This window comes from Eulemur rufifrons, chromosome 18 (assembly GCF_041146395.1).
Source record: "Eulemur rufifrons isolate Redbay chromosome 18, OSU_ERuf_1, whole genome shotgun sequence".
Lineage (NCBI taxonomy): Eukaryota > Metazoa > Chordata > Mammalia > Primates > Lemuridae > Eulemur > Eulemur rufifrons.
Genome location: NC_091000.1, coordinates 2,858,361 through 2,881,548, shown reverse-complemented (window position 1 = coordinate 2,881,548; position 23,188 = coordinate 2,858,361). Strand labels below are relative to the sequence as shown.

Genomic DNA, 23,188 nt, shown 5'->3' with positions numbered 1-23,188 from the left:
GTCCCTTCCCGCTCAGAGCCTGTGAGTGCGCCCACCCCGGGCCTTACCCGCCATTCCCGTCCTCGCCAGCCGCCTTTGCGGTCCCTGCAGGTCACCTGGTGATGCCTGATTACAGACGGTTCCGCCTTGTGCCGGCTTCTCGAATCACCGCTGCCTTGAATACGCTGTTCCCCTTGGGGTCAGCTTCTCTCCCCTGGTTCACTTGGTGGCTCCTTTAAAATGAAAGAATCTCTTCCTTCAGGACATTCCTCCCGGCCCTTCCAGACTGCTTGGGTCACTCCTGCACTCCAGCGGGTCCTTGAAAGCCCTCTGATGGGGCGGTTGTCACACTGTCTGTAATTGTTGGCTTATGCTTCTCTGTCCCCGTACTGGATTCCTGGGTGACCAGAGGTGAGGACTGAGTCTTACTCCTCCCCCAGCGCTGTGCCGGGCAGAGGGTCATTTCTCAGCTAATGTGTAATGATTTGGATTGAATTGATCCCCTCTGGGTGCTGCTAAAAGTAGCCTAAAAGCAGTGCCCTTTCATGCTTTCCCGGGGTGATCGCATTTGCCGTCTCGGTCGGGTGTTACCTGGTGTGATCAGAGGCCTCAGGCATCTCTGCACACAGTGGACTCTCGGACACGTGGAAGAAAGCTCAGGAAAGGAGGGGCAGGACGAGTCTGTTACATGACTGTGGACGCTGAGATAAAACTTAGCTGATTTCTCTCTTAAATGACTTGATCCAGGACTGCAGTAATTGCTACAGGAGCATTCTTGGCCCACAGCTTGCTTGGCCTTTGACTTTAGATTCTCACAGTCTATGTTCAGAGATCACCTTAACTACCTAAAACCTCAGTATAAGTTGATTTTGAAAGATGTTAGGTGAGACAGAATGGGCCAGCGACAATTTTGTTGCCGTGATTTTTCTTAAAAATTATAAAGAAAATCATTCTTAATTTTTGCTTAAACGTGTGGATATTTTGAATTCATTGAAATATATGGGAAAGGAAGTTGCAGAAATATATTCACAGCTAAAGTGGTTTCAGCTGGCTACCGGTTTTGAAAAGTTAATATTGATGACTTAATGAGTATTTTAGTACCTGTCTCCAATTCATATGAAGTTGGATTTCCCCTCCTTGCTTCGTGAGTATGATCCTATCAAGAGTGTGTTTTAATCCGGAAGACGGCTTTTGTGCCTGTAGCATCATTCCCACGCAAATGAAAACAGTGGGAACTCTTCCTAGATGTTGCAACAAAATGCAGTTGTGTAACTGCGAATTATTCATCAGATGGGGCAATGTCTGTACGGACACTGCCAAGACAAAACAATAATGTATATTCATGTAGTTCAAAGCACCCTTGTACAAGAGGCCCTTCTCCTTCCAACTCCAGAAATACATGGGTGATAGTCTTGTTGATTATAGGTAGAGAAACAAGAAATAAGACTCAAAGCAAAGTAAACATTTTTAGATAAAATACAATGGTTGGGAGGTAGGGAAGGGGTCGAATTAAAGAAAGAACATTTGGTGTTTGCTAAATATTTTCTCTTTTGTTCTATTTATAGAAAATAGTCTATGAAAGTTTTCCCAAAAGTCATGTGCAAACGTGAAGCTTAACAATTTGTCCATCGTAGGCCGGGTGCGGTGGCTCATGCCTGTAATCCCAGCACTCTGGGAGGCCGAGGCGGGAGGATTGCTCGAGGTCAGGAGTTCGAGACCAACCTGAGCAGGAGCGAGACCCTGTCTCTACTAAAAAATAGAAATTATCTGGACAACTAAAAATATATAGGAAAAAAAGCCGGGCATGGTGGCGCATGCCTATAATCCCAGCTACTCGCGAGGCTGAGGCAGGAGGATCGCTTGAGCCCAGGAGTTTGAGGTTGCCGTGAGCTAGGCTGACACCATGGCACTCTAGCCCGGGCAACAGAGTGAGACTTTGGTGTTTTTGTTTTGTTTTGTTTTGTTTTTTTGAGACAATTTGTCCATTGTAGCTTTTGTTAAACCCTCATTTTGAAATCTGTGGTCTTTGTTCTTGTATTTTGAAGAGCTGGATTTTAAGCTGCAGGATTATAGTTCTTATGGTTTACTCTGTACTGGCTTAGATGTCTTTCACGACGTCAGATTGTTATTAACTAAACCTTTCATGATGCTGTCTGGAAGACCCCAATATGACAAGCTGAAAAAATGACATTTGTAGGATATTTTCCCAACATCCAAAGTCACATGATATCTTATGTTCTTCAAGTCATGCGTTGTAATTTACTCTTAAACAATTGCTTTTGGATTCCACTTAAGCATGGCTTCATACAGCAAGTGTATGAGCATCATTGTGGGTGCCTGGTATTAAGGAATCCTACAGGATTACATGTGTGAGTTCCTGCCATCCAGGATCTCTCCTTGTAATTGACAAGAAGTGTCCTCAACAGAAGACAGAAAAATGCAAGGTCATCTGCCAGGGAGGACTGTGAGACATTTTGTATGAGCTGCATGTGCCGTGGGAGGGACCAGAACCTCTGAGCCATGGGCCTCGTGCAAGGGGGAGGTAGGAGGGGGGTGGATGCCGGGCATGCAGTCAGCAGACAGGGTGCCAGCTGTCACCGCGCTGTCTAGCGCCCCTTCTTCCTACCTACCTCCAAGCCCGCAGCCCCTGGAGAACATACTGAAATTATCCGTCTCTCTCTCCCCAGCTAGATTGTGAGTGGATGTGGCTTGTGGGACATTGACCTTTGTGTCTCCCATCCCCTAAATCCCTGGCAGTGTGTCCCTCACATAGTAAATAATTTTTTTAAAAAAAATCTGAACTGAAAAGACATGGTATGAGATAGAAGAAATTCTTACTAAAACTATTAATTTTTTAGTGTTAATTCAGTGCTTTATTTTCGAATATAAATTTTCAGTTTTAGAGTAAAAACACTTTGATACAAACCACCGACCAATTATGCATTATGTTTTCTATGCCTTACTTTTCAAAATGGGGAAGGATGGGAGTAAGAATGAGGAGGAGGGAGAAATTAGTTTGCTAACAAATTCCTGCATTAAAATGAGAGTCTCTGCTTCTGTATGTCTTAAGGTCTCTAAGGGAACTAAATGTGGTTTCAGAACAGTTGCTTTGTTTCTAGCCCAAAGCGCCTACTGACATTATTAAAATATAATAGCACAGCAGTATCCCCTTCTCTTGCTAGCGCACACAATTGCAAGTAGAAAGCCAAAGTGGCTAGTCTTTGTTTGAAAACAGCTCTTAAGGTGTGCATTTTAAAATTCAATGTGATCTTCTATGTGTTGCATTCTTCCTAATTGTGAAAAAAGAGTTAAATAGTACGTTTACTACACATATTTATTAGAATCTGTCTCCCACTCTGTCTTGTCTCTGACCCTCCCCCAGGCATTTAGGCAGGCACCTGCTCTGGCCGAGACACCAGAGGGTCGCAGAGGAGTGACCCTGGCTCCTGCCTGCAAGGTGCTCACTGCAGGGAATGCCCGGGGGCAGCTTGTGCCTTCTCAGACTCAGTCTCTGCCGAGGACCCAGTGCTGAAAGTCGTGTAGCTACTGCTGGTGGTGGGATGGCCACTGATAATGTTTTAAACAAAACCCCAAACAAGCCATGTCGCTTAAATGGCATAACTTAAAAGTAGACTCCAAGAAGCATAATTTCAATAAGGGATAATTCTTGTGTACCAAGCCAAGCAGTATGTAGGTGCTTGCTGTGCCTCTGATTGTGAGTCCTTACACTGTAATTGTCCTGTGCTTGGTATGTACTTGGCCAAAAACACACAGCCGACAAAGGCCATGAGATCCGGGATCCTGGCCCGGTCTGTCTAGAACCTGGGCTGTGCTCCTCACAGCCATTCTGTACTGAGTGTGTCATCTTCACAGCCACCCTGATCCAGGGAAACCACCAGTGGAGCCCAGTGAAGGAAGACATTTCCAGAGTCGTAGCAGGGTGTCTGTCATGCAGGGCAGCCTGCTCTGTCTCCCTCGGCCACGGGGTTTCCGCTGCTGGAGGAAGGTGTCGCCTTCCTGGGGCAGGAGGGCACTCAAGGCCAATGGACAGCATGGAGATTTATGGCACTGCCAAAACTCTTCTTCCCTACCGAAGGAATGTATGGTCTGAACCTAACTTATCATCTTCAGTTTTGTCGTCTACAGAATTGAATAACAATTTCTGCCATTGGAGAAGCTCTGGCTGTAGGGTTAGGAGATGAAATGGAAGAGAGAGAAATAGGTGAAGGTTAGACCTTTGGACATAGAAGTGTAGCCACCCACGATGTCACCCCACAGATCCTGGTGTTGTTCCCCATCAGTGGGTGATGAAGAATAATAGATAATAATAATAGGTTGAAATAATGTTAACAGACCCACAAGGGAAGGGTCAGTGTTGCTCACTGCACAGAAAGCCAGTCACTGACACAATGAGGATTGTCAAGGAAGAAAGAATTTATTGCAGAGGATGCGTCACCTGGGAGGTGGGAGGTGAGAGGTACAGACCATCTCAAACCCTCCTCCCTGACCAGCGGGGTCTGGGGTTTTTCTGAAGGTCAAATGAATAATGCATGAGGGGAGTGAGCATCAGTACATGTTGGATGCAGGACACGCAATCGCAGTGCAAGTCATGCTGGTATTGATACATACCTCGCATGATCAAAAACATGGTGGATAAGTCCCTCCTAGGGTGGGGATTTTAGTAGTATAATGAGTTAGGGGTTAATGTTGGTCATTCTTTCAGCCTTTTGTGCAGGTGGGACGTGGGGAATGGGCTGCTCAGTGGGTCCTTGGGCATGATCTGTGGCGGGGTGTCACTTGTGTTCTCGGGACAAACAGGCGGTGTAAGGCTTTGCACTTATCTCATGGCTGCAAGGAGATTCCACTGTTTCTGGGAAAGAAACTCACAAGGGATCCCTCAGTACAGCAGAAAGTTACAAAGTCTTGGTCAGCACATCCTACTGAGTCTGCTAAGCTATTTTCTTTCCTGACTATGAAACTGCAGTTGCTGAGTTACTGGTGTTGAGATAAAACTCACTGTCTACAATTCGAGGCCACTTAGAGCGGCCAGCTCTAGCCACAAGGTGAACACTGAAAAGTCATTTGAAATAAAAACACTATTAGAAAAACTTTTCCTTGCTTACGGAGCCGGTCACAATCACACAGAGCAGAGCGCGCTAGGTGACAGGTGACGAAGCTCAAAGGAGCACGGGCAGTTGCGTGACAGGGGAAGGAGTGTCCCGAAGCTGAAACGGGGAGTTAGGAGACAGCCAGGCTGACCCTGGAGGGGCCCTTCAAACGCCGGCGGAGCCCAGGCCGCGACCACTGACGCAGGCTGGGAGAAGGGTTCAGGGGACACTGAGGGGCACAGTCGGGCCGTCCGCGGGGAGAAAGGCCACGGGTGGGAGGAAGGAGACCTTGTGATAGTGAAGGAAAGAAGCTTCAGTTTTTGAACTCTGTGAAACAGTATGATGTAAATGTAACATAATACATTTGTTCCTACTAAGCGCTACGTGTTTTAATGACAAAAATAACATTTATTTTGTTATTTCTGTGAAAAATATAATTCAACCTTTAGAACATCTTTTGGTTGTGTTTTGTTTAAAAATTACGTAGGTTTGTATTTTAGCTGGACTGCTAATGTTTTACAAATAGTATTTTTCAAGTATGAATGCCAGTGTGGTAATATTTGTGTGTATATTTTTTTTCAAACAGGTTCTTAATCCAGTACCAACTCTGTGGGTCCAGGATGGGTTTGTCCCGTGGCCCGCTCTGAGCAGCGTGCTGTCTGGTAGAAGATTCCCGGGCAGGCCGTGTCTCTGTTGCCTTACAGAGCAAGCGAGGAAGATGGACCGACGGAAGAGCCATCCGACCGTGTGCTTTCTACCTTCTGTGCCCTTGTTAATCCTAGCGTCCACTCTGGCACCTGCTGAGAGTGTGACTAACAGCACTTTAAATGGCACGGCCGTGGGCCTGGGCGCTGTGCCCGTGGTCATTGCCAGGACTGACCATATCATAGTCAAGGAAGGGAACAGTGCCTTGATTAATTGCAGCGTTTATGGCATCCCCGACCCGCACTTCAAGTGGTACAATTCCGTGGGCAAGCTGCTGTCAGAAGACGAGGACGAGAAGGAGAGAGGAGGAGGTAGGCTTTAAAGTTGTGTCACGTGTCATAAAACACAAACACGGGCTTTGGAGCCAGGACCCCGAAGCTTAGTTGTTCTCATGCGGGTCGTTTAAAGATCTCATTTTGTCTTGGTTTTCTAAGGCGGGAGAGAGAATATGTGTCCTTAGGATTCAAAGCAGTAGTTAATTCATTTTTTTCACTCATTGACTCAGAAGACGAAGGACAAACATTGAAGTTTTTTCACGATCGTCTTGGAATTTTGTAATATAAGTTGTGGTCCCCAACCCCTGGGCCACAGCCCGGTACAGGCCAGTGGCCTGATAGGAAACGGGCCACGTCTCGGCACCTGAGCTCCGCACCGTCTCCCCAGCCACGACGCACCACCCTCACCCTCGGTCCGTGCAAAGTTGTCTTCCATGAAACCGGTGCCTAGTGCCAAAAAGGCTGGGGACTGCTGAATGCATTCAAAACGTTATAGGGACAAGTGTAGAGTGGATTTTCTCTAAGCATATATTACACATTTATAAGGGAGTTTTGTTTTCTTTCATGGAAATGGCTCCAATAAACAATATAGCGGTTGTTTCTCAGTACATGTCAGTTTAATTCAGTGACTGTGGATTTAAAGACCACACATCCTAAAAGAAGTCTCTGTGCAAGGTCTTACTCACCGGCTGGGATGGTTCTGTGTTCCTTGAGACCTGGCTGAGGCTTCCAGACTGAGGCCAAGAGGAGGGAGGATGCGTTAATAATAATAGAGTGTTTGGTTTTTAATGAACGAGTTTCTGGCCAAAAGCTGTGACTCACCTTCTAAGCACCGAGCTTCCTTGGGGAAAGACTCTAGCTTGGGAGAGGATTGGGTCATCAGGGATCAGAACATTTCTTGTCTGAGATGTGAGAAGCAATTGTCTGGAAACCCCAGCCCCCAGCCTGCCCTGAGTGACCGGAAGGAGTTAATCCACTTTGCTCAGCACTTACTGTGTGCTGAAGTAGGAGGTTGGGGGCAGGGAGTGAAAAGACCATTGTTCCCAAGTAGCAGCTTGTTTCTTCCACGCACATGGCCCTCCCTCCCGCCCCACAGCCCCGTCACCAAGGACAATCCCCAGAAGAGTTTCTGCTCCAGGAGAAGCTACATTTTTAATCTTTGCCTCTTTTTTGTCTAAATTGCTCTGAAAAGAGAATAGAGGCTAATGCCTCTGTCTCCTTAGGAGCTCGGTGAGTGGTGTTTCTTGCAGCTGCAGGCGTCTCACGAGCCGGGGTGTGGCCTCACTGTAGTGCTATCACTTGGGCCGTTCAAGGTCGTACAGCGCCGTGAAGCTTCTTCCCTTAAGTCGAAACATATGTATTATCAATCACATTTAACCTAGGAGACTGGCACTCTTTCCCCACCAAGTAAAATTGTGGAACCATAGAAATTTTAAATTAGAAGGGACCTGAAAGACATTATAGTCCAAGTCCCCTTTTGCTCAAATTTCCCAAAGTCCCGCTGTTCTTAAGGGGCTGTGACCAGAAGCCTCACTACTGACGGTGGAAAGGTGAGGGAACACGACCGTGTAGCCCACAACTAGCGTCCCTTCAGGTCACATGGCAGTGATGTCACCCCTGCGAAGGGAGGGCAGTAACCATGGTGACACAGACACCGTGTCAGGTCTTTCTGTGGGGCTGGGCTGCTGCCAGGGATATTGGGGTGACTGGATTGAGGGGAGCAAGGACTCCAGACCTGGATCTGCCTTTCACTGGGCCCTGAAGCAGAGGTTATCCGTGGATGCCAAAGAGTTGGGACTGGACACTAGACTCCTGAGCCTAAAGTGGAAGAAAACCAGGGGACGACTCAGTGCTGGGGCCTGAATTTCAGTCACGGTTTGAGTATTGTCCCAAAGCGGAGTGCCTCACTGCTTCAGAGACGCGCGTGTGGTGTCTTGATGAAAAGGCCCTGTGACTACCGACGTGGTCTTGGCGAGCGTCTCGGTCCCAGACATCTTTTTTTTTTTTTTTTTTTTTTTTTTTGAGACAGAGTCTCGCTCTGTCACCCGGGCTAGAGTGCCGTGGTGTCAGCCTCGCTCGCAGCAACCTCAACCCCCTGGGCTTAAGCTATCCTCCTGCCTCAGCCTCCCAAGTAACTGGGACTACAGGCATGTGCCACCATGCCCAGCTAATTTTTCCTATATATTTTTAGCTGTCCAGATAATTTCTTTTGTATTTTTAGTAGAGACAGGGTCTCGCTCTTGCTCAGGCTGGTCTTGAACTCCTGACCTCGAGCGATCCTTCCGCCTCGGCCTCCCAGAGTGCTAGGATTACAGGCGTGAGCCACCGCGCCTGGCCCCAGACATCTATATATTGAGGGTGTCGAACTAGAACTAGATGGTAGTCAGGTTTGTCTCCGTTTGCTTTTGATTATAGTTATGCTATGGTTGGTCCACACCAGTAGCACGTCAGCAAAGCCCAGACTGGTGGTGGCCAGGCGAAAGCTTTGGGCACAGGGCACTGCTTGGCAGAATTCGGCGCGCTCGTCTGGTTTGTGGCCAGGAGCCGTGCTGATAAATCAGTTAGCTATTTTAAATCTCTTAAGGAAGATGCACTCTCGATTTTTAAAAAGAACTTGTGATACTAGTACGTGATGTTCCAGCTCAGCTTTTGTAATTACAAGGCATACTGATAGTAATTTCAGAGCACGAGTAGCATGGGGTAGTGTACCTAACAACCAAGCAACATGTAGACAATAGCGGCAATGAGAGATTCCTCCTCAGAAAATACTAGAATTTTAGTGCTGGAATGGCCTGTTGGAACCCATAGTCTTTAACTTTTCGTTTCTGATGGGGGAAATGCCCATAGTATAACATGGGCGGAGATTTCCCTTTTCAGGCCAGTAGGCTAGAAGTTTAAGTGGAGCAGTGTTTCATTTATAGCTCAAAGAGGTGACTGAATATAGTATGAAAAATGATGCTAATGTTCTAGAACCTGACCTAGGTACACTGGGACTACTGCTACAGCCAAACTACCAACATTAATGTCTTAACTAACTGCTGCCATTTATGAAGCCCTTGTACCAATTTACATATGTTATTTCTAATCCTTGTGATGAGGCAAGATGTCATTAGTCCTTGCACATACAGATGAGAAGCCGGTGACTGGAGAGTATACTACACAACCGGAGAATGGCCAGCATTGTCCCTTAGGTATCTGTAGGGGACACATGTCGAGGAGCATCTAGCCAGACTGAGTGAATGTGAACAGGATTCCTGGATGGAAAAGGCGCCGTAACCATCAGTATCAAAGTTGGACAGGGTAGGGGTAGGGTTTGTGCCAGCGTGGCACACACACACAAACGTGTTCAAGATCGCCTGGTAAGTTGCTGGAGAAGCGCAGTAGCCCTCGCTCTGTGATCCGCCTGGAAAGGAGCAGTGTCGTTTCTGGGCTGAAGAGGTGAGACAGCTGCTGTCCGCGAGGCTCCTCCTGTCCCAGGAAGCGCGGGGCTGTTCCTGTCGTTGGCGGAGCGGCAGCTGGTTCGCTTGGCTTCCCTGGTGCTTGTCGGTTCAGCTCCAGGGGATCAGGAGAGGCCAACGGATAATCTGTATCTGGAAGATTTGGGGGGATCGTCACCAAAGAATGTGTTTGGGTGGGCCACCAACTGTGTTGCCAGAATAACTCAGAATTCAAGCGATATGAATGACCACAAATCACCACAGAATGTACTGTTGTCGGTTTTCCTTTTGCTAGAAGTGAGTAGAAATGTGTATTTGCTGGGAAATGTTATGAAAAAGTCCTAATTATTTTAGGTACTAGTTATCCAGTGTATTTTTGCTGTGGCTTCTTACCGTGACTTTAAACCATATCAGCACCTTCATCAGATGATGAGTGACAAGCTGTTCTCAAGAAAGTCAGCTCTGTTGTATAGGTCCCCATCAACACACCTGGTTCATTAGGGAATGTTTGAAATTCTTCTTGTAAGTTAGGCTTCCAATTTTTTTGTGGATTTGTTTCCCATGCTCTTGTAGTGTCCTGTCACCAGAAACAATTAAGGATTTTCTTTAATAATAAGTGTGCACAGGAGTAAATCTAGCTGAATTGTGCAAAGTTCATAATTGTCGCAACTGCTGTAGCGTGGGATTCGTTATTATAAATTTTATCTTTAGTTTACATTACTATTGTTTTTACCCCTCTGCTTTTACAGATCCCTTGACTAGATTGCAGTATGCCTTTTGACTAGTTCTGCAGGGACGCCAGCAAGCTGTGCCAGCCAGTGGTTAGGGCTGTGGTTATCACCTCCCCACTTAACATGTGTCAGGAGGTCAGTGCCCGCGGTATTCAGTGTAAATCATCCGTTACCTCTAAGATCAGTGTGCAATAGCGTATTAACCTATGAGAATATCGTGCTGCAGTCCTTGTTAGCACATTAAATACTTGAGATAAACTCATCAGGAGACGTTAAACACGATGTTTGTAATTATGAATATGCTATTGGAATTTCAGAAGAATCAACCCATAGTCTGTCTTTGAGCAAGTTCCTTGACTTTCCTGAGCCACAGTTTTCTCATCTGTTGAATACAGATAATCCTTTTTTACTACCAAGTGGGGTTGTGGGTCTGAAATTATATATTGAATGCTTAGCATAGTATCTAAAACATACCACGCTCTGGGTAAACGGCAGCTGCCGTTGTTATTGTTGATATTGTACTCTCTCCTCACAGTAAGAGATTTCAAATGCTCGAATCTCTGTTTCTCAATATAGTGTGTTTTGTAAAGAAAGAAAATAGTTTTCTGGGTAACGCTTCCTATCTCAATTTCTCAACCTTTTAAAAGCTCAGTAAATACAAAAGAAATTTGTGTCCCTTAAATGTGACGTGAAATTTCAAAATGTTGCGACTGCCACTGCAGCAGGTTTGGAACTGTCAGGGGGACTCGGTCACAGGCGTGCACAAAGGGCCTTTGACATCCACTGTGCTTCTACCTCTGAAAAGAGCAGCGTATGTGAAAATTACAAAGTGTATTACTGCACAAGATGAACTTTGCATTTACCTAACCCAGTGTTCTTAACTGGGACCTATTTCCCCTGCAAGAGGACGTGGGCAAGGTCTGAAGACATTTTTAGTTGTCACAACAGGGATTGGAGGGTGGGAGGTTCTGCCACTGGCATCCAGTGGGCAGAGGCCAGGGTACTGCCGGTGGCACTAACATGGAGAAACCTGGTCAAACCCAAAGGAGCACCCCGTAAAAAATCATTCCAAAGTAGATGTTTGAGCCAGGTGTTTGAACCCATAATGCATTTTCCCATAAAAGCAGTTTAATTTATGGTACTCAGGTTCATTTTCCAGATTGAGTCCTATCAAGAGCTAACCTGGTAACCACCATTCTTGTGTTTCTTGAGTGAGTTGTGCTCCTTTTGGGATGGGAGCCGAGGTGGCTTTAGTCTTAGCAGTGAAAAGACCCTTCCAGATCCATCTCAGATAAGGATGACAGCTGAGAATCCCAAGATGGAAATTATTTATAGGAACCAAGCATAGGGTGCTCTTGTTTTGGAAGACCACCTGTAGCTACTCTCAGAACCCGCATGGCATTTACATGCTTGACGCTTTTTTAAAAATTAAGATTACCAGATCAAACTAGTTAGAGGAACAAATGTCTCCTTTTCCAGGAAATAAAAAGACAGTGGGTTCTTTTCAGATGTTAATACTCTAAGCAGCACAAAACAGATTATGAACAGCACAATCCTCCCACCCCCACCTTGCTGAGCTGAAAGCTGAGCCAAGCCTGTATTACCCGAAGCCGCCTTTGCTCCACTGAGGAAACAGCTTGTCAGAGCTGCCCTAGCGCTTTCTGAAGGGGCCCCTTGGGAGGATTGTGGATGGGGCTGAGGGCACAGGAGCCCTCGCAGCTTGTGGACTTTATGACCTGACTCTGCGGTGGCTTCAAGGAGCTGTCATTTCCCGAGTAAGCCTGGGAACAGGTGCAGCCATGCGGTGCCAAACTTGTTTTCAATTACGTTTTATAAAAAGGCACAGGTCCTTTCTCCTCAGCAGCCCATATTTCACTAGTTCAAAATATGCATATTTATAGACACAAACACATATGCACACGTTTTGTGCTTATTTGATGAGTGCTGCTTCAGCGTGGTGCTCATCCGAGTGAATGTCTTTCATTTATGTTTGCATAAACATGTATTGGAACTCTCATCATTGGAATGTTTTTAAGTTGTTTTCAAGAAAATAACATGCTTGTTTGGCGGATTGAACCCTCCTCCTTGAAAATCACGGGTGTGTGAAGCTTAAGTCTAAGTCTCTAAACAGGGTCGTGAATAGAGTTTTAATCTTTTCTGCCACTCACTGGAGATGTAGACAAACCATCCATCACTTTGTTTACCCATACGCATTCACAGAAAGCGATATCTAACGAAAAAGAAGTCTTTCTACCCAAATAAGTAATTCGAAAGAAATTCTAAGAGCCTGGCGTTTGCATCTGATGTTAATTTTTAACGCCCAGTGATCCTCAGGAAAAGCCAGAAAGAGTCAGGATTTCCACGACACGGTGTCTGGAGGAAAGCTGTAATTACAGTGTCTTTGTAGATTGTGCTGTCACTTTCCCGGTGGCTCTCCAGTTCCAAGATGTGTCAGAAGTTGTTTGCGTGAGCGGTGGTTCCGAGGGTGTCATGTCGGTTTCCCTAGAGTCACGATACCCCCCGTCCCCCCTCCCCGCCACAGAATCTCTTGCCATTCACAGGTTCAGCTGTGGCCATGTGACACTGTTGGTCACTTTTCTTATTCCTGGGGATCTAGCTGGCACTGTCCTGTTGCCATGACGTTGCGCTGTGCTGTGCACGTGCCACCACGGCGAGCTCAGTGGTCCCCGTCAGCCGCTGTCCTGACGTGGCTTCTCCCAGGGGAGGAAGGCTGGGGAGGAAGGCTCTGGAACTCTATCCCCGGGGAGAAACGCTATTCGTAAAAAGAAACTTTTTGCATTACCTTAATTTTCTTACATTCGTTAATGTTTTTGCAGTCAACCTAGGCTTGCCTGATTTGAAGAATTTCAAGAAGTCTGAAGCGGGTCATGGGTTCCGCCTATGTTACACTGTGACGGGCGTCTGCGCGTCAGCCTTGCGGCAGCTTTACACACCCACTGCCCTGCGCGGCGGGGGGCGCCCGGCCCGTCACCCCAGCAGCGCGGGGTGGAAGCAGGGCCTGCCCTTACCTCGCCAGTCGGGAACGGGAAAAAGTTCTGTTTTAAAAATCACTTAAATATCTCTGAGTCTAGTTATAATTTAATCATCAGCGATTTTGTACGCATAAGGCACCATTCACGTTCCTTGTTTTTGTGAATTATCTGTTCCTTTTCCCATTTTTTCTTTTGGGTTTGTCTTGCTCGATTTATAGCAGTTCTTTGTTTTATGGTCAGCATTTGTCAAATGTTCTAGAATTTTCTCCCAGTCATTTGCTTTTAACTTTAATATGACAAATTTGACATTGCAAAAAAATTAAATTTGGGGGAAATCTGATCCATCAGCATTTTCCTTTATAGCTTCTGAGATTCTCGAAATGCTTGAAAAGGCTTTCCTATACGAAGGTCATAAAAACATTTTTATATCCTCTATTGATTTTGTACTTTTAATTTTACATTTAAATCTGCAGAGTACTTGGAATTTATTTTTATGTGTCACATAAAGTAGGAACTTACCTTTATTTTCTTTCAAATGAGCAGTCATTTATTCTACGAGCCTCTCCGCACTGGTTTGCAGTATCACCTTCCTCATTTTTGAAGTTCCCAGATGCGTAGCTGCATCTGCTGCTCGACTTTCAGGGTTCTCCGCTGATGCCGAGCTCAGCGCGCTCCCCCAGGGCGTGGGGCGAGATGCCAGGGTGGTGTCTTCACTGGGCTGAGAGCGTGTCAGGCGGGGACTTGGAGTGGGAAGAGGGGAGTCCTCCCCAGGCAGAGAGGAGGCACGTGGGAGGGTCCCGTGGCCCCTCTGAGTAAGGAAACAAGGCAAGCCTGTAGGGTAGGGGGGGAGGGGTGGAAAGTCACACAAAATGAGGTTCAAAAGCAGGAGGGCTCTTGTTCTCCCGCAGGATGAGGATAAAGCCCTTGCGCGTTCCGAAGCCGTCCTTGTAACCCGGCCCTGCATTCTGCCATCCTGCCCTTCTCTGCTTTCCGCCCGCTTGTCAGATCAGCAGCTTGCGCTGTGTTCTCTCTCGTGAAAGTCCCTTCTCTTACCCCATGCCTCTCCTAACCTGTACCGGCAGACACTGCCCCCTCTGGGGAGCTCTTCCTCCCTGTCCCCTCCTCCACCCTGCCCCCACGTGCCACCACACTTGCCACGTGAGCCTGTGGTTTTCTGTTGCATTGTGTTTCCCCCATGGACTGGATGTGTTTTGCACTCGGGATCACATCTGACTCCTCTGTATCCTCGTCCTCTGGCACGGAGCCTGGTGCACGCTTTGCTCGATGCTCCCTGTTGACTGAATAGTGAACAAGATGAAAAGGATCACTGCCCTTCTAAAATGCCAGCTCCGTTGTGCAGCATCGCACACGTGCTGTGGTGCAGCTCAAAAATAACATCTGTTAGCTTTTCTCTTTGCAGAGGAGAAATTGTCCCCACAATGCTTGTGTTCACCTCTAGGAGGTTTTCATGTGTCACTCTTGTGCCTGGAGTTTCGTGGGGAAGACGGACAGGTCCCTAGCAATCTCTCATCTCCGAGAGAGAGGTAGCAACCCTTCCTCTGTTGCATGTGTCAGCATTTTAGCCCAAAGTCTCAGGTGTGTGTCACCTTCCAGGACAGGAGTGGGATGAGGAGGGGTGGAGGAGGGGCCGTTCCAAGGGGGGACGACAGTCTGAGCAAGGCACGGGAAGTGCACCGCGTGGAGAGCATCAGGGTGTTTCGTGTCATGTTCTGAAAGGGGCGGTTACACGTCTGCCTGTGTTATCTCCTCCAGAATCATTGCATGTAGAACTGACTTGGCATCAGCTGTTAACATTTTGGTTTTTATCTGTGCTAAAATGGTGCAGCTTCATGAAAATTCAGTGCATAACTTTGACATTCCCACTCAGTTACAGTTTAAAATACATGGGGACGGCACCGTGTGCGCCTGCTTCGTGCATAGCACTGACGATCTCTGGTGACGGTCGTCGTGGGTGTTTGTATTTCCTTGACTTTCTGTAGCCGAAGTCGGGACCCTTCCAGAATGAGTCACAGGGAAAGGTGTTTATAGACTGCGGTGAATGGTAACGTGCAGCACAAAGAACGTTCTCAAGACGTTCCCAGCGGGACCGGGACCGTGTCGGGATTCTTCTCCAGCGTGGCCCCAGGCTGATGTGAGGGGACCCCCAAATAGATTTCACACCATCTTCAGTTTTCAGAGCTGTGTCTGGTGGTTGAACGTGCAGAAACCTTTATTTTTCACTAATGGAAGGGCAAGCTGAGGCTGAGAGGAAGTATGTGGAATCTTAGTTCCCAGAAAGAAAGAAATGTATCAGCCTTTAAAAAAAGAGAGAGGCCAGCAGGTCACACCTGTAATCCTAGCACTCTGGGAGGCCGAGGCAGGAGGATGGCTTGAGCTAAGGAGTTTGAAACCAACCTGAGCAAGAGCGAGATCCTGTCCCTACTAAAAATGGAAAAAATTAGCTGGCCAACTAAAAAATGGAAAAGAATTAGCCGAGTATGGTGATGGCACCTGTAGTCCCAGCTACTCGGGAGGCTGAGGCAGGAGGATCACTTGAGCCCAGGAGTTTGAGGTTGCTGTGAGCTAGGATGATCCCACTGCACTCTGGCCCAGGTAACAGAGCAACTCTGTCTCAAAAAAAAAAAAAAAAAAAGAAAGAAAGAAAGAAAGAAAAAGAAGAGAGAGAAAGAAAGAGACACAGATGTACATAACTTTTGAGGTCGGAACCTTAGTTCTGTTACAGTTCTTGGAAATGCGTGTGTTTTGGCTTCCAAAGACTTGGGCTCGCTCTGTGGTCTGGTAACAGCGTGTTGACTCCAGGTCACATGCTCATTTCGCCATATCTCACCCGAGCAGAAGCCTCAGGGTCATTACACAATTACCTTAATCCATAAGATAAGGATGGTGTTTGAGAGGAATCTGGGAAAGGACTGAAAACTGAAGAGATGTTTCAGTTTCCTTGTCCTAGATTGGAAAGAAGAAATTCCTGGCAGAGATAGCTGCGATCTCAGTCATTTAACTAGAGTTTGCAGCTCCTATTGTAGGCAATAACCCAGCTGTTTGAGGATTCTAATGTATGCATTCATGTTTGTCATGGTTTATAGTTAAGTCAAAATAGTCACTTCACAGATACATGGCTGGGCTTCACATTTTAAGAACAAATGAGGTTAAGAATTGGCTAAAGTTTAAAAAAATTTTAGTCTAAGGACCTATTGTCCTGGGCTAAGAATCGGAATATGCTCCTAAGTAATACCTTATCTGTGAGACCTCTCACAGGTTTCCCCAAAATGAACCACATGTCACCTAATTAGGTTGTGTTTGATTCCCGGCTTTGCCCCTTTTAACAATGTGGCAAGAAACTTTTGAAGTGTCTATAAATTGTTGTCGGAATTGAACAGCTTGGTTTCAGATTAGATAAATACATGTCAATAGAAATTAAAAACATGTCTGAAAATAACCATAAAGTTCAAGTTCAGAAACATTTTTAAATATCCAGTAGAGGAAAGCGTTGAGACATTATAACTAGTATTTTCGCACTTTAGTTTTCTATAATAAAAATCATACTAGAATTATAACTAGAGTCTAGCTGTATGGTTAGAATCCAGTCGTCACTGCACTTGTTCAGGTGTGGGGAGGAGGCTGTGTTGCAGTTGGACTGGGCTCTTTTCCGCTTCTCCCCTGCGGCCGGGTTCAGACCGCTCTGCCCTGTGTCCACAGATAACTTCCCCACAGAAGGGGGGTGGGAAGGGGTAAAAGAATGGACCCAAACCATTCCCCGTACAGATAACCTCATGTTCTCACCCTCCTCCATCCTAGTTCCTGCTATGTTTTCCCACAAAACAAGGAAATACTGCAAGGAGAGTCTGTGAGTCTCTGGAACCCGGTGTCTCCCATAGAGAACAAGCTTTCAATCAAGTAGAGTTTCGTTTTGTTCTTTTCTATGTGTGCTGTAGTCTACTTTTATGAGACATGCAAGTTATAAGAAAATAAATCGATACGGTAATTTTCCTCGCCTCGGTCATTGTATATTGGGATGAGTCTCCAGCTGCAGCACCAAACTGTACGTGCAGGGCATGAAGGAGGTGGAGGCTTTGCCCACGCTCCGTCCGAGTGAGCGAGAAGTTCGCAGACTGGGTGGCAGGCTTGTCTGTTCGTACACATTCACAAGAAACTGAAAATTCACCAGAATTTTCTAAGCCAGTGTTTTCTCTTAGGGGAAATACACTGGCTGAATTGTTAGCAGAGGGTTACTCGGGGACACCAGGAACCGCTCCTCACAGATGTTCTTTCAGAAGGCGCAGTAGTGTGACAGCGTCTACGCAGAGGCTCCTGCCGGGTTCGGCAGAGCGAGCAGGTGGGGAGAGGTGTGGACCCCGGAGGGGCCTCAGTGCTCCGCCCAGCCTCCTTAGGAATGTTCTGGCAGCAGAGGACCCTGCAGGAAGACAGGCTCTCTGTCGATTCAGTCACAGAGACCCTGGTCGCTGAGGTGCTCATGAGACTGATTTAAAAAAAAAAAAAAAAAAAGTTGCTTTTGGGAAATACCAGACTTTTAATTAGAATTAAAACTCACTGCCATGAGGGGAGCAAACAAGTAAAATACAGTGTAATCCTGGATACTTCCAAGGAAACTATGTGTTAAATTGCCCAGCTCTTGGGAGCAGTTTCCCTAGTTGTCTGGTTGCTCTTACGGAGAAATGTCTGCCCGCTCCTTACAACTCCGGTTGGAGTTGTAAGGAGAAACCTGGCCACCCTGTGTGCTGTGTGGGACCGTCCGGGGAGGCAGGGGGATTCGGAAGGGCACAGACCTAAGACCCTGAAGCCAAACCTGATATCGTGTTGCCCAGGGGTCTTCTGGCTGCAGGTAGACAGGCAGACTAAGGATTAATCCAAACTGCGGTGTTTCACTGGCTTCAGCACCTCGTTCCCAGGGCAGCGCCAGATCCTTTCCCGAGAGGGAGGCGGAGGGGAAGAAAAATCGCACGTATCAGTGTGCATTCTCCTTCGTGTCCAGCTCATTTTCCATTTGGTGGGTCTGTAATTCATTTGCAAGGCTAAAACAAATGGATATTAATTCATATCCAGCCTCTGAATATTCACATCATTAGCTTGTAACTTTAAATACGATAGACCATTCATTGTAGATTCTCAAAATTAATGACATGTTACGTTTTAATTAACTGAGGTCATACAAGGATAACTTCAATCTCAAATACGAGAAACCCAGGTAAACAGTTATAATTTAATTGAATTAAACTCCCCAGTGAACATGTATTCATGCTCACAGACAGGTTAGAAAATCCAATGCTACAATTAAGGAATTCTTTGATGAGAACACAGTGTCTTTCAGATTATTTCTCTGATTTTTCACTAGGATTTGGGGTTACACAATGTAGTTTGGTAGTTAAGATTGCAGCCTTGGCTCATGCTTGTAATGCTAGCACTCTAGGGGGCCGAGGCGGGATATGATTGCTTGAGCTCAGGAGTGAGAGACCCTGTCTCTACTAAAAATAGAAAAAAAAAATAGCAGGACATGGTGGTGTGCACCTGTAGTCCCAGCTATTTGGGAGGCTGAGGCAGGAGGATCGCTTGAGCCCAGGACTTTGAAATTTCAGTGAGCTGTGATGAAGCCACTGCAGTCTAGCCAGGGCGACAGAGCAAGACTCTTGTCTCAAAAAAAAAAAAAAAAAAAAGTACAGCTTTTAAGTGCACATTTATCTTCTAGTTCTGCTTCCAAACCAGTGGACTTCAGAAGGTCATTTAATCTAACTGTGCCTCAGTTTCCTCATCCTATAGAATGGGGCCAGTGTTGGTGCCTGCTTTGCAGAGGTGTTGTGAAGATGAGACAACACGTGTCGTTCTCTGGCCATGGTGGGCACATTAAATGTTCCTCAGTGGTAGCAGGTGTTCTTAGAGACATACACGTCTGTAGTGACGGGAACCGAATGTCCTGGGTTGAATTCTCTCCTCTCCCTTCCCACAGGAAAGTGGCGGATGCACGACAGCGGCCTCCTGAACATCACCAAGGTGTCTTTCTCAGACCGAGGCAAATACACGTGTGTTGCTTCCAACGTCTACGGCACCGTGAACAACACGGTGACCCTGCGTGTCATCTTCACCTCCGGGGACATGGGCGTCTACTACATGGTGGTCTGCCTGGTGGCCTTCACCGTCGTCATGGTCCTCAACGTCACCCGCCTGTGCATGATGAGCAGCCACCTGAAGAAGACCGAGAAAGCCATCAACGAGTTCTTCAGGACGGAGGGCGCGGAGAAGCTGCAGAAGGCGTTCGAGATCGCCAAGCGCATCCCCATCATCACCTCAGCCAAAACCCTAGAGCTTGCCAAAGTCACCCAGTTCAAGACCATGGAGTTTGCACGCTACATCGAGGAGCTGGCCAGGAGCGTGCCCCTGCCGCCCCTCATCATGAACTGCAGGACCATCATGGAGGAGATCATGGAGGTGGTTGGGCTGGAGGAGCAGGGCCAGAACTTCGTGAGGCACACTCCAGAGGGCCAGGAGGCCGCGGACAGGGACGAGGTCTACACGATCCCCAACGCTCTGCAGCGCAGCGACTCGCCCACCGCCGACTCGGACGCCTCCTCGCTGCACGAGCAGCCTCAGCAGATCGCCATCAAGGTGTCTGTCCACCCGCAGTCCAAGAAAGAGCACGTGGACGACCAGGACGGGGTGCAGTTTGACGTCAAAGACGAAGAGGAGACGGAGCCATCGGCGGAACATTCCCCCGAAACTGCGGAGCCCTCTACCGACGTGACCTCCACGGAGCTCACCTCTGAAGAGCCGACGCCTGTCGAGGCAGCAGACAGAGTTCTGCCGCCAGCTCACCTGGAAACCACAGAGCCAGCAGTGACATGTGACAAAAACACCTGCATTATTTATGAAAGCCATGTCTAATATCAACCCCGAAGAGCTATGCATATCAAGCAAACCAGGGCTGCGCCTTGTGATACAGATGTAGTCCGCACTTGCCGCTAAGCCTTACCAGGAGACTCTCGCCCTTGGGTCGGAGGGACGCCATTCGGGCAGGGGACACACCCGCGTGCAGTTCGTGTGGCTGGAATTTCCCCGGGAGAAAGGACGCGAGAAACATCAGGGTGCAGAATTGATACTCTCAGACAGAAGGTGTCTTCTGTCCGTGTGACATGAATTTTAGAGGCTGCTCTCTGCCACATACCTTAATCGGTGACGTCCCTTTGGCAGAGAGTACACCGCTGTGAGATACTCTGGGTCAAGAGCCCTGTCCAATGCATACTGCATTGCTTTTCCTTTTAACCATTATAGGTCTGCTACAATAGCAAATGCACGTACTTGGGTTTGTTGCACTTTCTTCTCAGTTTTAATTGCTTCCCTGTTCCTTTATAATGGAGTAGTTGTTATTATATTAATACTAATTGCTCTCTCTGGTTTAGCCCTTTTTGCCATTCTGTCTTTATCTTTTGCTAGAACATGTACCTCAGAGGCCTTGGTACCGGTCACCAGTACCAGGGCGGTGTCTACACGTCATTTGTAACGTTCCAAAGTTGTTACTAGGCTCGTTATTTTTCTCATTCCCCAGGCCTATTTCCACAGAAAGCCTTTTCTGTTTCCAATGAAGCTGCTGTCGTGAAACTGAGAAACACTTTGCCCCAGAATAGCACTTTAATAGCCCAATAAAAATGTGTTTACCCGTTTGATTCCGAGAGCCTTTCGGTGAGCTCAGCGGAGGTGTGGAGGGCGATTGCGAAGGTTAAATACACCCACGCGACCCGTGAACGTCGCTGTTTACGCTTAAGTAACATCATCCTCCAAACAAGACTGATTCTTTGCCTGGAGAATTTATTGGTTCCAAAGACGGAGGCATTTGATGAATTCCTGTGGGCTGTGGAACCCGGGCTTCCCCGGCAGGCCTGCGGGGACCGTGTGCCGCCAGGTGGTGCAGACACGTGCTGTAGGGCAGCACATACAGGTCTGCGAAGTCGAGTAGCCGGGTCCGCCTGTGTGAGCCGCGTGGCTGACCGTGGGTCCCTGCAGGGAAGCGTGAGAGGCTGGGTGATGGCGTGGGGAGCCGTGCGCCAAACCTCACGCCAGGGCTTTGAGTCATTCAGTCCCCTGAGAAAGCCGTTACACGTGCGGCAGCGTGACGTTACGGAAAGACGACAAAACCAGTCATCCGAAGGCTAGTACCTTTACCTGACTGTGCCCATAACCAGCTGCCTGGCTCAGGGCACATCTCGGCCTCAGTTTCCCTGTCTGTGCTACAAGGCAGATTGGATGAGCTCCAAGCGCCATTTAAAGGATTCAGGTGTCTCACAGAGCCAAACCATTATTGACAGCTTGCACTTTTTCACTCAAAAATTACTTTGAGGATTTTTGCTGTCATCTCTGCACTGACCTGACATTTCCGTTGTTTGGTCAAACAGAGAGTCGGTGTTGAAAAATCGTAGCATTTTAAACAAATTGTGGATCTTCTCCTTCCAAAAACTCATTGGGACTCCTTCCACAGTTTAGCTAGTCTTGGTGAGGATGAGTGGTGTTATTTCATTTTCACCTGTAAGCAGGGAAGATAGTAACCTTAACATGGTTGTGAGGGTCGCGGCCACGCCAAAGGGTGGGGTTACGATGTCCGAGGTCACGTGGGCCACGGTGGTAATGAGAGAGCAGACCCACGTGTTTAGACCTCACACTGTCACTGTCTGGGCAAGTGACCTTGGATGACTCCCTCCTTGCCCTGAAGTTTAGTCTTTTCCTTCATCTAGAGAACTATTCAGGTAGTGCTCGAGGGCCTACAAGATCCCTCCCAGCTCACACGTCATCGTTCTGTGGAAAGTTTGCAGTCTTCCGTGGTGAAGCCCATGGCATGAGACAAGCAAAATTGGGAGCAAAAACGGGAACATGACACTGGGTGCTTCTGCTGCCCAAACTTTACAGCAAACACCCCTGCTCCGTGACTGCGGGCAGTGGGCTTGCTTTGAAGGTAGCCGTGACGGGTTTATGTATAGATAACTGGTGTGGAAGGTGATAGGACCCTTTGATCAGACATCTCTTGAAAAGGAGTGAACTCCTGGCATCTAGTTAGATGTGTCTTGGGTGGTCCCATGAAGAAATGAGCAGTGAGCAATCAAGAGACTCGGCGACTCCTGTTCGGGCTCTCTGGACTAGGATTTTATGTATTTGGGTTGCAGGAAAGTTTCATCTCCAGTTCTTAGAGTCTAAAACTTTGCGTCATGGAGGTCTACAAATTCTTATATGGGTTTATACGCCAAAGTATCAACAGGGATTTCAGCTCATTTTTTGACATTGTGTGAACTTTTCCCCATGCTGTCCAGGTCTCATTCCACCCAAAGCCATGTGCAGATTTCCAGGTAGGAAACAGCAGGAGAAGCCATCCTTTCCATCCAGACATTAATTACGGATAACTGGCAGATTCTTACGAAATGAGCAGAAATATATGACCAAAGAATGTTTCCAGGTTGATTTTTGCTTCTTTAGACTGTGGGGAGGGGAGGGTACATAGATTTTCAAAACATTCTCCCTTGTTAAGGCACCAGAATGCTCTTGCTAACAGCCACCGTAAAGGGAGGTTAGCTTACAATAGGAGTTTCCCCTTCCAGAAATTCGACTCTGTTCCTGTCCATCCTACGGCTTCTTTACGAAGTAAAAGAGGTCCTCCTGCTAGAATATGAAATGTAGAAGAGACCTCATGACTTCTGGCTGATTTTTCAAAGATAAAGTGAACTGTTCCGCTTCATAGAAGTTCACAGGAGTGTGACCGGAACACGTGTGTGTGCACACCCGTGCGCCAGACTCACTGGGGCAGTTTTAAAAGCTTAACACTAGATCCAGAGCCATGGCCTTTGGGTCTTAGGTAGTCGTTCTTAAAATCAGTGTCTGCTTTCTGAGTCATCCTGGTCGTATCTCTAGCAATTTTTTTCTCAAAATTCTGAAAATGATTCACATATGTGT

The 23,188-nt window shown here is 47.2% G+C and overlaps 1 protein-coding gene across 1 annotated transcript; it reads left to right on the top strand.

Annotated features, from left to right (window-relative positions):
• The first annotated feature begins 5,776 nt into the window (after positions 1–5,776).
• Positions 5,777–21,044, top strand: MFAP3L (microfibril associated protein 3 like). The gene is made up of 2 exons (XM_069493308.1): positions 5,777–6,103; positions 19,209–21,044. Exons 1-2 carry the CDS (start codon positions 5,806–5,808, stop codon positions 20,138–20,140), a joined length of 1,230 nt encoding a protein of 409 aa, XP_069349409.1. The 5' UTR covers positions 5,777–5,805; the 3' UTR covers positions 20,141–21,044.
• The last annotated feature ends 2,144 nt before the right edge of the window (positions 21,045–23,188 follow it).